Here is a 15,896-nt window from a genome sequence, read left to right on the forward strand (position 1 = left end):
AGGCATCTTTTCCATGAACTCACCTTCAAATCAGAAGAATACGACCTATCCCCCCATCTTTGTCCCCAAGCTCCTATCATAGATTTTATGTCCTGGTTGGGCTGTTTTCTGCTACCCACTGGGTGTTTCAGAGGTAGCCACTGTGAATGTAGGAACTGGTCCCTAATGCTAGTGGCTGTGTATTGGAGTGTCAACATGAGCTGTTGAGCATTACTGTGTAGGCTGAAGACAGCCATTCCTTACCAACCCTATAGTGAATCTTGTCATAAAGTGGAACAAACTTTCTTCATGCGGACAGAGCTTCTGATCAGCCTCTTCTACACATTCATGTTTTACAATTTCAATCTCTTTGAGTTGGGGCTCACCTTTTTCTAACTAACATATGTACTCAAAGGTAAGTCACCTATCAAGTCTTGCAAGTTTTAAAACCTGGGTGCTGCACACCTGTGATCTCAGCACTTTGGGAGGCTGAAGCAGGAGGATCACAAGTTTGAGCCCAGCCTGGGCTACTTGATGACTTAATGAGACCCTGTCTCAAGAAAAAGAGGTGGAGATGCAGCATTTAACCCTCGCTATAAAAAAAAAAAATAAGTCTTATAGATCTTGCCTTAAATTTCTCTGACCCCTCTGATCTTGAATGACTCCAAGAAAGATCTAGCAGAGCTGCTAATGTCAGCAGGTAGGAAGTTGCAGCCAGATGAGGAGATCAGGCCGAGGTGGAGAGAGCTTATCTTATAGTTAAAGGTACAGCTGTGACTCATCTATGATTTGGCCAACTTCTGCAGCTACTGGAAGACTTTTGCTATGGAAAAACTTTAATGATCTCCATATCCTTTTTTGCTGCAGAATGAGGTTTTGGTGTCATAGAGCTGGTATATTGTGGGGGTTCACATCTCTGAGGCCTTTCCCCATTCTTGTTTCTCAGCATTTGATTACTAACTTGAAAGGTCAAGGAGACCAGCTGTCTGCGCAGCTGCCTTCTGGTTTAAATTGCTAGCGTAGGGAATTAAGAGGAAGGAAAGTGGGAGGGTTTGGAGAGCCTGAGTTCAAGGCTGGCTCTGTCTCTAGCTAGCTCTGTGAGCTTGGAGAAGTCATGTTTCCTCTCTGAGTTGAACTTCACATCTCCTACATGGATGGCAAGGTATGATTCTGTTTTCTCTTCCTGTTTTCATAGCCAAAAATTATTTTCCTGGATTTGCTCCATCTCTCAAGTGCTCTGGGCCTGCTGGGAGTGAGGTGGTCCAGGGCATATTGCTGTTTGCCCGGTCTGCCTGTGTGGGTATGATGGACTCTCAGCACACACAGGCAGCTTCCACCCTGCCAAGCTGTGAGCCTGCTGTGGGCCGGGGAGTTGCTGGGGGAAGCCCTGATCTGGGGCATGGAGAGGAGGTGGGAGGCACCCTGGGTTGTAGAGATGTGGGTGTGGGTCACTCTGGAAAGGGTGAGGGCCGGGGACTTCAGGAGCAGGCCTGTGAGGGTGTTCTTGCACTCTTCTTCTCTCACTCTTACTTTCCCATTCCCAGTTCATCATTAGTTTCCCCAGACTGAGACACTGCCTTTGGAGGGCTCTCGTCATCCCTTCCCTATCACATGCAGCATCATTTCTTGAACAGAGGGTAAGAGTGTAGGGACAGAGTCTTCCCTGTTGTGCATGCTCTCTCTCGGGCATCCTCTTAGAGCCTGCTTGAGCCTCCTGCAGCCCTGGATGGGGCCCTGTGGGTGTCTGCATCCTGCTTGTCCACTCTTTTTTCCCTTGACGCTTACTCTGCCAGTGGGTTGTACCCAGGATCTGTCTCCCAGAACTAATAGGTCAAGATCATTTCCTTTCCTTAGTTGTTTCTCCAAATTCTAATTTAGTGGCTGCTGGAATTCAGATTGCAAGTCATTCTTTAATTATGACTTATTATTAGTAGTGATTCCATACAGACTAATGATAGCCCTGCTCAGGATTCAGTGGCGTAAAGTAGAAATGTGTAATAGATGGGAATGGCTCTAACTCTTGGTTGTACCACTTAATAAGTCTCAAAACAAATTCTTGGTCCCTTTCTGTCCCTACCCACTACTGCAAACTCTCCTCCCTCAGATATCCCCATTTCTACAAGTGGTCACTCCATTCTTCAAATCACTCAGGCCCCAAACCAACAAACCATTTTTTATAACCCACATCAAGTCCGTCAGCAGATTTTGACAGCATTGCCTTTGAAAATCCCCAAACCCAACTTTCCCATGACCTTCATCCCTGCTGCAGTTGTCTGCTTGCCTGGCACCTTGCACATAAACTATTAGGTAACCTTCTAGGGTGACCTCCCCTCTTGACCTGCCATGGTCTGTCCACCAGCTAGAGGGCTCTTTTTACCACACAAGACAGATCATGTCACTCTTCTTTGCAAAGCCCCAGAGACTTCTCATCTCCTTCAGTGTAAAAGCCAAAGTCATCACCATAAGGCCATCTGCATCCACTGTGCCCTCAGCTCATGGCCTCACCTCTAGCCACTTGACCTGCTCTGTGCAGATGCACTGGCCTCCTGCTGTTCTCTGAATACACGATGCTGGGCCTATGGACTTGCTGCTCCTTTTACCTGGAATGAATTTCCTTGAAATTGCACATGGCCAGCAGCTTCATTTCATTTGGGTCTTTGTTCAAATGTTACTCCTTCAATGAGAGAGCTCTTTCCTGAATTCCTTGCCTAAAGTCATGCATATTGTTTGCTCATCATTTCCTTTCTTTGTCTTGTTGGTGCTAGGGATTGAATCCAGGGAATGCTAAGCACATGCTCCATCACTGAGTTACACCTCTAGTCCTTGTTGATCACTGTGTCGTCTCTACCTTGACATATCTGTCCTCATAATACTGTACTGCTTGTTTAGTGTTTGTCTCCTCCCAAAAGAATGTAAGCTCCATAAGAGAGTCTTTGTTATTGGTTATATTAGTTCCCAAAGAATGTGCTAACAATGTACCAAAACCTTCGTGGCTTCAGACAACAGACATTTTGTTCACGGCTGTGGAGATTAAAATTCTGTTATCAAGGTGTCCCCAGGGCTTCCTCTGATGGCAAGAGGGGATAATCCCTTCTTGCATCTTCTAGCAACTTTGGTGTTTCTTAATTCAACATGGATGCATCAAGCCACAAGGCCATCCTCTCCTTTTGTGTCTTTATATCTTTGTCCTGCTGTGCATGTTTGTCTCTAGGTCCAAATTTCTTCCTTTTACAAGGATGGCAGTCATGTTGGATTGGTCCACTCTAATGACCTCATTTTAACTTTATTATCTCTGTAGAGACTGTTTCTAAATAAGGTCATATTCTGAGGTATTGGGGAATAGCACTCAACATGGCTTTTTTTTTTTTTGTGGGGAACACAATTCAACTCATGACACTACTGAATCCCCAGACTAGGTAGGCATTGAGTGACTGTGGAGCAAGACAGTGACTCCTAATTACTAGCTGAGTGATCTTAAGCAGATTATTAATGATTCTCAATCTGGCATGTAGCTACTGGTCTAAAAGTGGTATCCTTAATTGATTTTCTACACTAGTATATAGGAAATCGGATAAATGCCTTGTATTTTGTATGGAATTTGATAAAATATAAAAAGCACCAGACACTTAATGTATTCTCAGTATATGGCAGTTGATTTACTAAATGAACTGTTCACTGCCTCTGGTGATGGAAGATAGTTCATCTTCACATATGAATAAAACACTGTGCTGGAGCAAGGTGTGTGTGAAAAAGGTGCACTGAAACTGATATTACAGTATGGGACCATGTGAAGTTGTACCTTCTCCCTGGAGAGCCTTTGACCAAGAGACCAAGCGCAGCATAGGGAGGAAGGAAAATGTTTAGGTGTCTGAGAGTAAGAAGCTGTTGTGTCTTTTGTCAAGAGGGTGCTGATCTGAATGTTGGGAGGATTGGGTGGAATGCCTCAGCTTTGTTCTGTGTAGCATATTTATCAGCAACTTGGAAGGATGTGCTCAGATGGCTTACTTATAAACCTTTCCAGCAATACGAAGTTGGACAGGAAGATGGGCCTACTGGTATTGGAAAAGGGCTAAACTATAAATTATAAAATAAAAATATAACAAGAATAAATGTTGGGTCCAGGAAATGTATTATACATGCAAAAACTTAGGATAATGCGTTTTAACATGGAGGTTCCTAACCTTTGATGTGCATCAGAGTTCCTTGAGAGTTTTGAAAGTTAATTTTTAAAATAGAGATGCCAGAATGTATCCAAGACTTTCTGAAGTGGACTGTCTTCTGGTGGTACTTAGCACATACTGACAAAAGTTTAGAACTTCTGGGTTAGTAGGAACATATATAAAAAAGATTAAGGATTTGTTAGGGCCATGGATATGTTGCTGGAAAGCACATACATGTCTAGGATATGGCCAGCATATTACTCTGGGTTAGTTTTTTATGACTATAAACTCCACATTGGCAGGGATTTCTGACTGAGTGCCATTATGTTCCCTGCCACATAATGGATGTGCAATGAATCGTTGCTTTGGAGATATTTATTTGTAAAAGGAAAGGAAAGACCATTGTATACATCTAACTGTTAAACCTGGAAACTAAAATTTAGAAGGCATAGATAGGAGAGGTGAGTTGTTTCGATTTGAGGAAAATTTGGAAGGGGAATGATACATACTCTTGAAAACTTGCTGGGTGGTCTCCTGGAAGAGGAATTAAATAGATTCTGTTTGTCTCAGATAGACTCATTTGAAGTTGGTACACTTTAAGGGGCTAACCTGAAGGAATTTTCACTAATGTGTTCAGTGATATGAAAATGGAATAGATTGTTTTGTTCATCAGGGAGCCCTTTCTCAGAGGCCAGATGTCCAACTGTCGGTGGATGATGGAGAGACCCCCTTGAATTGTGCAGATTACTGAATGAGGCTACCCAGATGAACTAGATCTTAAAGCATCTGTGATCTTGATCAGCCAAATGGTTTGCCTAATTTTTTTCTCATGTGTTTTTGTGAAGAAATTGATGGTCCAACCAATGTGGTCACTAATCAAGTGACAGAAGACACAGCAGTAGTCTCCTGGAACCCAGTGAAGGCTGACATAGACAAATATGTGGTGCGCTACATCTCCCCTGATGGAGAGACTAAAGAGAGAGCAGTACCCAGGGACCAGAGCAGCACCACCCTGACTGGCCTGAAGCCAGGAGAGACGTATAAAGTCTATGTGTGGGCTGAGAGGGGCAACCAAGGAAGCAAGAAAGCCGACACCAAGGCCCTCACAGGTAATGGAAGAATGGGAGCATGACAGGGGAATTGAATCAGGAAGTCATTGCACTTGACATCAGCTCTTGTGTTTGTAGGGATGGGGGAAATTTGCAAAGGCAATCTTCAGTTTCAATGATTTTTTTCCCTTTTTCTCACCTAAAACTGAAGAGACTAGACTTTTTATTTGAAACAGAAGGTCATTCTTGTTTGGACTGGAATTCCATATGCAACTCTTTCAGAGTAGAGCAACGCTTTCTCATTTTCATTTTTAGAACATGAAAACTCAAAACATCAGACTGGCAGTGAAGTTGAATATGTATCGAAGTTTGTAGTGGCTGTATGGGCACTTTTCATATGATCTGGAGCTCTTTTTCAGACTGTGGAAATAGTTTGCATCCTCTGAGTCAACAGTCCCCAAATGTACTGATTTTTCCTTTACATTTTCAGAAATTTATTCCCTCCATTCATTCTGCTCAGCTTGGGCCTGCAGGGATCACAGCGCAGCCATTCTTTCTGCTTAAACTTCCCATGGTGCTTCCTTGAATTCAGGGTGGCCTGTTCTTGATGCCCACTTGAGGTTCCAAAACACTTGACAGGAAATCACAGGGAAAGGATTCATTTATTATTGGGACACCGAATACGTAGAGAAGCAGGGTGAGAATAGTGAAGAATATGGTTTCAGAAGCTCGGCTGTCCACATTTTAATCCCAGTTCTGCCATTTGCTAGCTGAGTAGCTTTGGGCAAGTTACTTCACCTCCATTCTTGTTTCTTATCTGTAAAGTAGTACACAAGTGTCTCTACATCACAGGGCTTTGGGGAGAGTTACATGAGTTGATTGGTATAAAGTCCTTGACACACAGCAAGTGTGATAGCAGTGATTATTTCTTAGATGGCAATCTGCATTTGGCCCTTGGAGTATTTTGTGCGCAGCCTCCTGGGTTGCAGTGGGCTTCAGAGAGTTGATCTCTTCTCCAGGCAAGAAGAGAACTTGACAGTGAGAATGATGAGACCTAAATTTGTTGAAAAATTTTTTTTGCCGCCTGCCTCGCAAGTGTAAGGTCCAGAATTCGATCCCCAGTACCAAAAAAAAAAAAAAAAAATCCTATAAAGGATTAGAGAGTAAACAGTTTTAGCTCTGGGGATCACAAAGCTTTGGTTGCAGCTACTGAGCTCTGCCAAGGAGGCATGAGAATAGCCACAGACAGTAAATGACATGTAAATGAACTGTCATGAGTAGATTCCAATAAAACTTTATTTATAGAGACTCAGAGCGTTGGGTAACAGACTAAGCAAGGTCTTGTCTCCGTCAGTGAATGAATGATCCACTGTGATTCAGGTTTGGCCAGTGGACTACAGAGTGCCACCTCCTGGTATGCATTATATGCAATTCTCTGTTTATTAGGATTTTTTAGCATTGTGCAAAGAAAGAGCATGTGGATCAGAATCTCTAAGACAATGAAGATTGTGTTAGAGAAAGAGAAGAATCTTCCTTCTTGCAGGTCCCCTATCCACCCATTAGGGGTGTGCTGTTGCTGCTGGGGGAGGGGTTTGGCGTGGAGCTGGCCTCTGGGGGAACAAAGATAAGAAACGTAGTTCATGCCTGTGTTATTATAGTGTTCTCAATCCTCTGGGTAGAGAGGACTAGTGAAAAAATACAAAGTGTACGGAGTTATATTCTAAAGGAAACAAATATTCCTGCAGCTATGGGAACCCAAGGGGAGAAAATGGTGGCAACAAAAGCCTGAGGTGTGAGGGGGTTCATGGCAGGCAGTGGGAGAAGGATTCCGAACAGAGCCTGGAAGGCAGGGTGGGAGTTAACAGTGGAAGCAGTGTGTGCAGAGGCCTCAGGTGTGAGAACATGGCAAGTGAGATAATTGCAAGTGCTTTTTGTGGTGGGGATGTCTGTGAGGTGGCTCAAGAAGGATGGGACTGGAGCATTAAAGCCAACTCAGCCTCAGGAGCCAAGTCTTTCGCCCCTGCATCGGAGATGTCTACAGTGCAGTCTGCACTCTGATCCCTTAGGGCGTTTGTCTCACTTGGTTGTGTACTCCACCAAGCTGGCCCACCGTGCTTGGCAGACGATGATGTGAAGGTCTGAAGTGCGGTTGCTTTCCCAGAAAGCACAGTTTTTTGAGGAGTTGGTCTTTGAAACAGGGCAATAAAGACATATCATTTTCTAACCATATACTAAATGAGTTGGATTTTTTTACTCTCTCAAAGGGTTTATGCATTGAGAATAAAGTGTCATTACATATGTCAGATGCCATTATACTAACAACTAGTATAAACATTTACAATGTACTATCTCCTTTAGTATTCATCATAGCCTATGATAGGGAGAAATACTTCCTTCTTTGTAGAAGTGAGGAAAGAGAATTAAATTACATAACTTGCCCCATGTGAGCAACCAATAAATGGTAGAGAGCAGGTTCTAACCTAGTTAAGTCACATAGAAACCTAGAGTTCACAAGTAGGACTATTTTACTCAGTCCAGATCTCAGATAACATCAATTTAAAACTCTTCCTGGATCTCTAGCCACAGACATAATGTTTTATATGGAAAGACCTGACAGCTCCTACTCACAGGGTATTTTCCTCACAGAAGAAATATGAGTTGTGTCCAAAACATACACTAACCAACATACATTTAACTTTAGAAACAAAATTATTATAGTAAAAGACCATTGCCATTGATACCCCCCCCAAACATACTTATCCTATCATTCTTGCCACTTTGTTAAGCAGCTATGGAAGTCTTCTTTCTTGAGGCTTTTAGTTGTACTCTTGTGGCTGCCTCAGTGTCCTGAATTTGTTTAAAACATTTACTTTTCATGGTCATTTGGAGAAGGGCTGGAAGTCACCTAGTGCCAGATCCAGTGAATGAGGTGGATAAGGACATACTGTAATTTTTTTTGCCATACTGGAAGTGAAATGTGATATCGAGTATTGTTGTGATGGAGGATGAAACCATTTGTCCATTTCTCAGGCTGTTTTTCTATACACATTGTTTCTTATATACTCTAATAACCCCTTATAATATTCAGAGTTTACTGTATTGTCACTGGGTACAAACTCAGCTCACACAATTCCATCATGGCCAGAAAACAATCAGCATCACCTTGAAGTTGGATCTTGATTGATGAGCTTTTTTCACACAGGAACTGGATGAGTTTCATTAGGAACTCTGAATCTTGGGCTCAGGATCATAATCGTACAGACAAGTTTCATTTCCCATGATGACATTTCTTAAAAAACTGGAATCTGAAGTGGCAGAATGGTGCAAACTCAATGAAATTGACAAAATTTCATGATAATGCTTTGCTTGTAATTCATGATTTATGGCAAACTTTAAAACATACCTTCTTTCAACTGTAGCTCACAGCTGATTGACTGTAATGAACAAGTGGAAGCTTGTCACCCACTAAAGTTTGAAGTGCTACTTCTCATATTGAAGATCCCTGTCTTTTGGTTGGATGGCACTAAACAGTGTTTTTACTTTTTAAAAAATCACACCTCAAATTAGAGCAAATGCAGAGATTTATTGAAAAATAATTGTTTTGAGGTCCAAGGAGTTAGGACGCGAATGAAAGAATGTTATGTAAATGGTGGGTAAAGGAGAAATTTTTATGTGAAGATCAATTGTTTTTTTATCCAAAAGCAACTTGTAGGAAAAGTTTATAGAGTTTCTGTGTGTTAGCTTGATCTAAAAACTACTTCTCATTAAATGCTAATAGACCATTCTTAGAATTTCTGACCTTTGCTTAATTAAACCTATAATTTGTCTCAATCATTGGCATATAGCAGACTGAAATTTATCGAGGTCATCATTTTGGCTGTCTCTGTGCTGGCTTTTTAGAAACTCAAGGTTGGTAAAAGCTACCTTCCTCTTTTGTATCTTTCTTAAAGAAATTGATAGCCCAGCAAACCTGGTAACTGATCGGGTAACAGAAAATACACTCACTGTCTCCTGGGACCCAGTGGAGGCTGAAATTGACAGGTATGTGGTAAGCTACACCTCTGCTGATGGAGAGACCAGGGAGATTCCAGTGGCTAAGGAGCAGACCAGCACTGACCTCATCGGCCTGAGCCCAGGTGTGGAGTACAAAGTCTACGTGTGGGCCCAGAAGGGGGACAGGGAGAGCAAGAAGGCCAACACCCAGGCCCCTACAGGTAACTAGAGAGAGATAGTCAATTGGAATTGAAGTTTGAACATGTGGATTGAAATGTACATAATACCAAAGGTTTGGCCTGAGATGAGAGATTCTACCATTAGAATCTCAGAGATGCAAGGCTGGCAGTGAGCTTGAGATATGTTGTCTGTGTGCCGCTCTGGTCTGATAGTGATTAGGTTCATGAAACGACTTGGCCACCAGAAGGGAGAAGTAGAGTTGTATAGTAGAAATGTTTTTAGCATATACATCCAAGACATGTATGGGTTCTGGTTATTGAAGTGTTTGTGATAATACTTTTAAAGTACTCAACAGTGAAGTAGCCCTTGATAAAATGATAAATTAGGTATCCCAATGTCATGTCAGATTTTTAATGAGCAGTCTTGATAACCCATATGCTACTAAGAAGACATTGTTCCTCCCACATTTTAGGGAGCTAAAAGCCAAGAAAGGGTTCCAAGTTTGTAACAATTCCTCCTTTGAAATTGAGAACCAGGGGCTACTTTTTCCCTTGACTTCTACAAGAGACCCAGGGTGGGAATCCCTTTGCTTTGTTCTGAGAACTCTGAAAGATGAAAATGAGGATAATAAGGTGGTGGGTGTGCATTACATAGCTTCTGAGCTAAGACTTTTCCCAACATATTTCTTTCAGACATTGACAGTCCTAAAAATCTGGTGACTGACAAGGTGACAGAAAATATGGTCACTGTCTCCTGGGACCCTGTGCAGGCCCCCATCGATAGGTATGTGGTGAGCTATACCTCTGCTGATGGAGTGACCAAGGAGATTCCAGTAGGGAAGGATCAGAGGAGCACTGTTCTGACAGGTCTGAAGCCAGGGATGGAGTATAAATTTCATGTGTGGGCCCAGAAGGGGACCCAGGAAAGCAGGAAGGCTGACACCAAGGCCCCTACAGGTAATGGAGCATGTGTTATCAGTGTATCATTGCTAAACCCATGGTCTAAGTTGATTTTCCTTCTTGTCAGACAGGGAGATTTCATGGATTAGAGGTTGGTACCTCTCACTTCCTTTATGACTTTTCCTAGAGTATGCCTCATGCTGTGGTCTCCAAGCCTTGATTTTAAAGATTGATGGTTTTTGCTTTTGGCCTTTTATTCTTTGGCTCTTTGCTATTAAAATAATAAATTCTTTACCTTGGAAAAGAATAAATATGAAGAAAGCATAAGCAAATGTCATGCTGAGAAAGCCAGGCTTGAGGATTATGATCCAAAACCAACTTTTTAAACCTTTCATCTGTTTAAACCCTTTCCACGATGTTTTTACCTTTTGGATGAATGTTTTAGGCAAAAATCACTTTAGTGTTTTTTGTTAGCTAAAGGAAAGCAAATATAGGGTCCCCCCAAATGTCTACTTTTTAGTGATGTCTATTTCCATGTAACAGTCCATCCTTTATTTACAGTTGGCCATTTGCCTGCTGACTACCTACTGTGAGAGGAGGGATGGTGCAGCTTGTCTTATGTTTTCCTGCTTGTACTTCGAGCACTATTCTTCCAGTTTGCAAAATACAATTTCTGACCCATTTGTGTTTGGCACAGCTGGGAGACGTAAGCTGAGGAGAGGTCAAAGGTCAGGAAGAATAGATGTGAACATGAGGAAGAGGAGGAGAAGCCACAGGTCAGGAGGAGAGAGTTGAACGATCGTATTAGTCAACTTTCCTGTTGCTGGAATAAACTACCTGACACTTGTAACTTGAAGGAATAAAGGTTTATTTTTGCTTACAGTTTCGGAGATTTAAATCCATAGTTGGCCACTTCTGAGGTAGAAACAGCATGGTGGATGGAGGAGGAAAGCTGCTTACCCATGGCAGCCAGGAAGCAGAGAGGACAGGAAGGGCCAGGGACAAGAATACATCTTTCCAGGTCATCCCCCAGGGATCTGTCCATTCTGACCTCTAAACATGAGACTTTTGGGGGGTCATTTTCTATATAAATCTTAACATTCCACCCTGGCCTCCCCAAAAGCTCATGTCTATCTCATTATGTAAAATACATTTATCCCATCTCTAAAAGTTAACAAAGTCTTCACAGTTTCAGCATTGCTGAAAAGTCTTAAGTCTCCTCTGAGACTCAAGGCAAACTCTTAGCTGTGATTCCCATTAAGAGATAAAAAAGAAAAACACTTCTAACATACAGTGGCACAAAGTAGACATTCCCATTCCAAAGATGAGGAATAGGGGGAATAAAGTAGAATCAAACCAAAATAAACCCAGCAGGGCAAACATTAAATCCTCTAGCTCCATGGTCATCAACTGAGACAAGTTATGGTGAGGTGAGCTTCAAAGGGCTAGGGCAGCCCTGTCCCAAGGCCTTGCTGTTTGCAGCCCACATAGCCTCTCCCTTGGTCTGGCTCTGTTCACTGCATGCAGCTTTCCTCAGCAGATGATTCATGTTCCTGGCATTTCCAACATCTTGCGGTCACTATTGCACCTTCAGTGTCACTCTCATAGCTTTCAGGGACACAATGGCTAGCCTCTCAAACCTTCCTTTGAAATCTGGGTGGAAACTTCCATGACCCCACAATCCTTGCATTCTGCATGACCAGAAAACCAACAGCACATGGATGATACCAAAGTCTGCTGGGAGCTCAAGAAGTAATCTGGCCCCCTGTGACCATGGCTGCAGCGGCCTGAGTGCTTAGATAGGTGAATGCAGGGATGCACTTCTTTAGGCATCCATGAATGAGCAGAGCATCCTGGGACTTTCTTCTCAAAGCAAGGACTTTGAAAGGAGCTTGCCCTTTTACACTGTTGAGCGTTTGAATGATGAGGTCTGGCCAATTACTGAGATGCCTTTAAGCCATCTTTCCTATGGTCCTAATAGAAAGTACTTGGCTTCTTTTTAATGCTGATCTTCTCACCAACCATACTCTCCTTGACCCAAACTTTGCAGGTGCTTCCTTTCTGATGAATCTGCAAAATTTTCAAATCATTGAGCTCTGCTTTTTGTTTGATTCTTACTATAAATCTTGCTAAAAGGAGCTGTCAGTACCCATGCCATAATCTTGAATGTTGAGCTGCCTTGACATTTTCTCTGCTAGATCAATTAGTCCACTGCCCTTAATCTCAGTCTTCCTTGAAGTGTTAAAACATGGGGAAAATTAAGGTACAGTTTTTTTCCAGAGGATAACAGTGGAATCCTTGTTTCCAACTGAAACCTCCTGATCCTGGCCTTTGCTGTCTACATTCCTATGAGCATTTTGGTCTTCTGAGATCTGACCAGAATCATCCATTAGGCTCTACTTACATCATTCTAGGGCTTCTTTAGCCTGCATCTGCAAAGCTTACCAAACTCCTGCAGATCAGTTCAATAGGCTTGTAAGCCACATGGTCAGGTACCATGTACAACACTGACCTGACTCCTAGTAGTAGTTTTCTATCTTAGTTACTTTTCCATCACAGGGACAAAATACTTGACACCCACAACTTAAAGGAAGAGGGTTTATTTTGGCTCATAGTTCTACAGGTTTCAGTCCATGGTCAGTTGGCTCTGAGGCTAATAGAGGAGAGCTGCTCACCTCATGGCAGCCAGGAGGGGAGGGAGGGGAGAGGGAGAGAAAGAAGAAGAAGAAGAGGAAGAGGAGAAGGAATAAGGAGAGAGGAGAGAGAAGGGGAAGGAGGAAGAGGAAGAGAAAAGAAGGGAGCTAGGAACCCAGGAATAAGAATATACCTTTCCAGGTCATTCCCACAGGCTCCTTCTGACCAGACCCCACCTCTGAACCCATGAGGTTTTGGGAATCATTTTAGGTTTAGACCATAACAGGGATTATGAGGGAAGAGAGGCCAGGGTTTGAGGAAGATCATGGAAGCCAAATAATAATGACGGCTGCTTTGGGCCTGCTGTGGGGTCTTATAAGTATTAAAGCTAACTCTCATGGAGCACTTTTGTGCTTGCCTTTCTCTGGGGGTCTGTCACTGTAATGATGCTGTGGACAAAGTCTTGTCTCCTCTGGTCTCTTGTTCCCCTTCTTCCATGCATACATGGGGAGGGCATCTACCCCAACACTTTTGATGGAGTCATCTTGCTTCTCTAGATGCCCCCCTGGGACAGCTTCTAGCACAACCCCAAGCAAGCCATCCTCTGCTTGGCCAAAATGGTCCATGTGGAACACATATGTACCTTTACTTATTCAACTGAATATATAGGTCTTTTGCCATGCAACCACCTCCTTTTCTTTTTTTTCTGCATCAAAACAGCCCGCAGTTCTCTCAAACCGTAGATATTTTAGGGATGTATCACCCTAAAATGGACACTAGCTCAGGTGTTCCCCAAGCTTTAGAAAGGAATTTTCAACCTTGGCCCTATTGACACTTTAAACTGGATAATTTTCTGTTTGCATGGAGTTTTATTCTGCATTGTAGGATGTTTAACAGCATCCCTGGTGTCTAGCTATTAAATACCAATAGTCTCCCCATCTTATACTGAACTTTGACAACAAAAATGTCTTCAGACATTGCTAATCACACCTATTGAGATCTCTTGCTCTACAAACTATGATAATCTCCATGAGGGACCACATTGAAACTGTGTATGTAGGGTTTGGATCCTGCTTATGGGACCAACCATGTAACTCTTTCCAGGTAATTCTTCATGCTGACCTTATTGGCCTCTCCACCCTCTTTTGTGGGCTGGAGGTAGTTGCTCAGTCAGGGTTATGAGACTGTTGGCCCTGCCTTGGCTGGGACCCTCAGATTGTAATTGGATATCTATTTTCTTGAAGTCACAGCCTAAACCAATATTTGTAATAGGACCTATGAGCAAATGACTTTAGGAAAATGACTTTTGCAATGAACTATTTAGAAAAAAGAATGGTACTGTTTTCTTGGTAAAATACATTTTTGAGCAATCTTCCTTGTGTGTGGTAGGTAGGGGCCTAATGCCATGCATTTATAAAGTATTGACAAATTGATATCACTAATAATGATAGTTCACAGTTACTAGTCAGTGCTAAGAACAGTCATAAGAGACACACTATTAGCTTATATAGTACAATAATACTACAAGATATGAAGGAATAATATGTCATCCTACACCCTTTATTTTTATTTTTCCCTGTGGAGGAAATTGATGCAAAGAGGCTAGTTTATGCTTGATTACAGTTTGAATTATGGAGTGAATATTCCATGGCTTTAGAACTGTGAATGCTGTTAGACTTTAACATTTTCAAAGCCCCTTTTCTGTGTGACATTTTAAAATCTTGATTTCTGGAGCTAACTAGAGAACTATATACAATAACTATTAAACAATCCATTTTACAAATATAGAAGTAAACTGAAGCAATTTGCACTAGGTCATAAAACAAGTTAGTAATTTGTGAAAGTAGATACATGCTTGGAATATTAGAATCAACCTAAAAGTCTATTTAACTGCAGATTTTAGAAAGGAAGAAGCAGCCAGGGATTTAGCTCAGTGGTTCTGCCACCTGCCTTGCAAGTACAAGGTCCCGAGTTCGATCCCTGGTACAGAAAAAGAAAGGAAGAAGCTGAGACACAGACACAGGCAGCCATATGGTCCAAGGCCATAGCTGGCTGATGGCAGAGCTGGGATAAGACCCTTTGTCTGGTGGCTGCAGCTCGAGGGGCTTCCTGCCCCCAAGATCTGCCTCTTGGCATAGACCTAGAACCCAACTACCCTAACTGTAGATGTAATACTCACTCCACTGCCCTGTGGTGCTTCCTTGGGATCCAAGAACCTAGCTGGGGAGATAAGGTCTGTATCTATGAAACAACTAAAAACTAAGGAGATGAGATGAATACAAGTGCAAGAACATGTCTCACTTCAAGAAAAATGGTCTTACTCTTCGGTGCCTGTTGATGGTTTATACTGATCAGCACTTTTTCTTTTAGACATTGACAGCCCCAAAAACCTGGTGACTGACCAGGTGACAGAAAATACTGCCACTGTCTCTTGGGACCCAGTAGAGGCCGACATTGACAGGTATATGGTGCGCTACACCTCTGCTGATGGAGAGACCAAGGAGGTTCCAGTGAGGAAGGACCAGAGGAGCACCATCCTGAGAGGCCTGAGGCCAGGTGTGGAGTACAAGGTGGACGTGTGGGCCCAGAAGGGGGCCCGGGAGAGCAGGAAGGCCAACACCAAGGCCCCCACAGGTAATGGATGTTGTTCTGTGGGAATGTGACACCTTTTATGCTAAGGCTATAATAGCTCAAGTTTGGTATTTCTTCTGTGACATTGGTAGAAATCAATGGGTTACAATACCAGGATGGTAGACCTTTGTCATACTACTCACACTATCCCTCAATATCCTTTAACACATTATCCCAAAATGTGGACTTCATACTTAAGTCTTATAAAATTATCAGTGATCTATTCCCTGATCCTCCAATTGTGTATTTCCTTTGTGGTCAACCTCAAAAAAAATTTTTTTTTGGTACTGAGGATTGAACTTGGGTCCTTGTGCTTGCACGGCAGGCGGTGAAACCACTGAGCTAAATCCCCAGCCCTAAAACATTTCTTT

At 42.6% G+C, this 15,896-nt stretch overlaps 1 protein-coding gene across 2 annotated transcripts in view; it reads left to right on the forward strand.

Moving 5' to 3' along the window:
- The window catches only part of Tnn (tenascin N), a 67,123-nt gene that overhangs the window by 20,192 nt on the left and 31,035 nt on the right, over positions 1-15,896 (forward strand). For both annotated transcript variants that reach the window (XM_087194344.1, XM_013075339.3), the window contains 4 exons: positions 4,985-5,248; positions 9,139-9,402; positions 10,054-10,317; positions 15,265-15,528. In XM_087194344.1, coding sequence (XP_087050470.1) covers positions 4,985-5,248; positions 9,139-9,402; positions 10,054-10,317; positions 15,265-15,528 — 1,056 coding nt within the window. The remainder of the gene's footprint in view (positions 1-4,984; positions 5,249-9,138; positions 9,403-10,053; positions 10,318-15,264; positions 15,529-15,896) is intronic.

Source organism: Heterocephalus glaber, unplaced genomic scaffold (assembly GCF_053883595.1).
Source record: "Heterocephalus glaber isolate CG9 unplaced genomic scaffold, H.glaber_assembly_v1.0 deba00001600, whole genome shotgun sequence".
NCBI lineage: Eukaryota > Metazoa > Chordata > Mammalia > Rodentia > Bathyergidae > Heterocephalus > Heterocephalus glaber.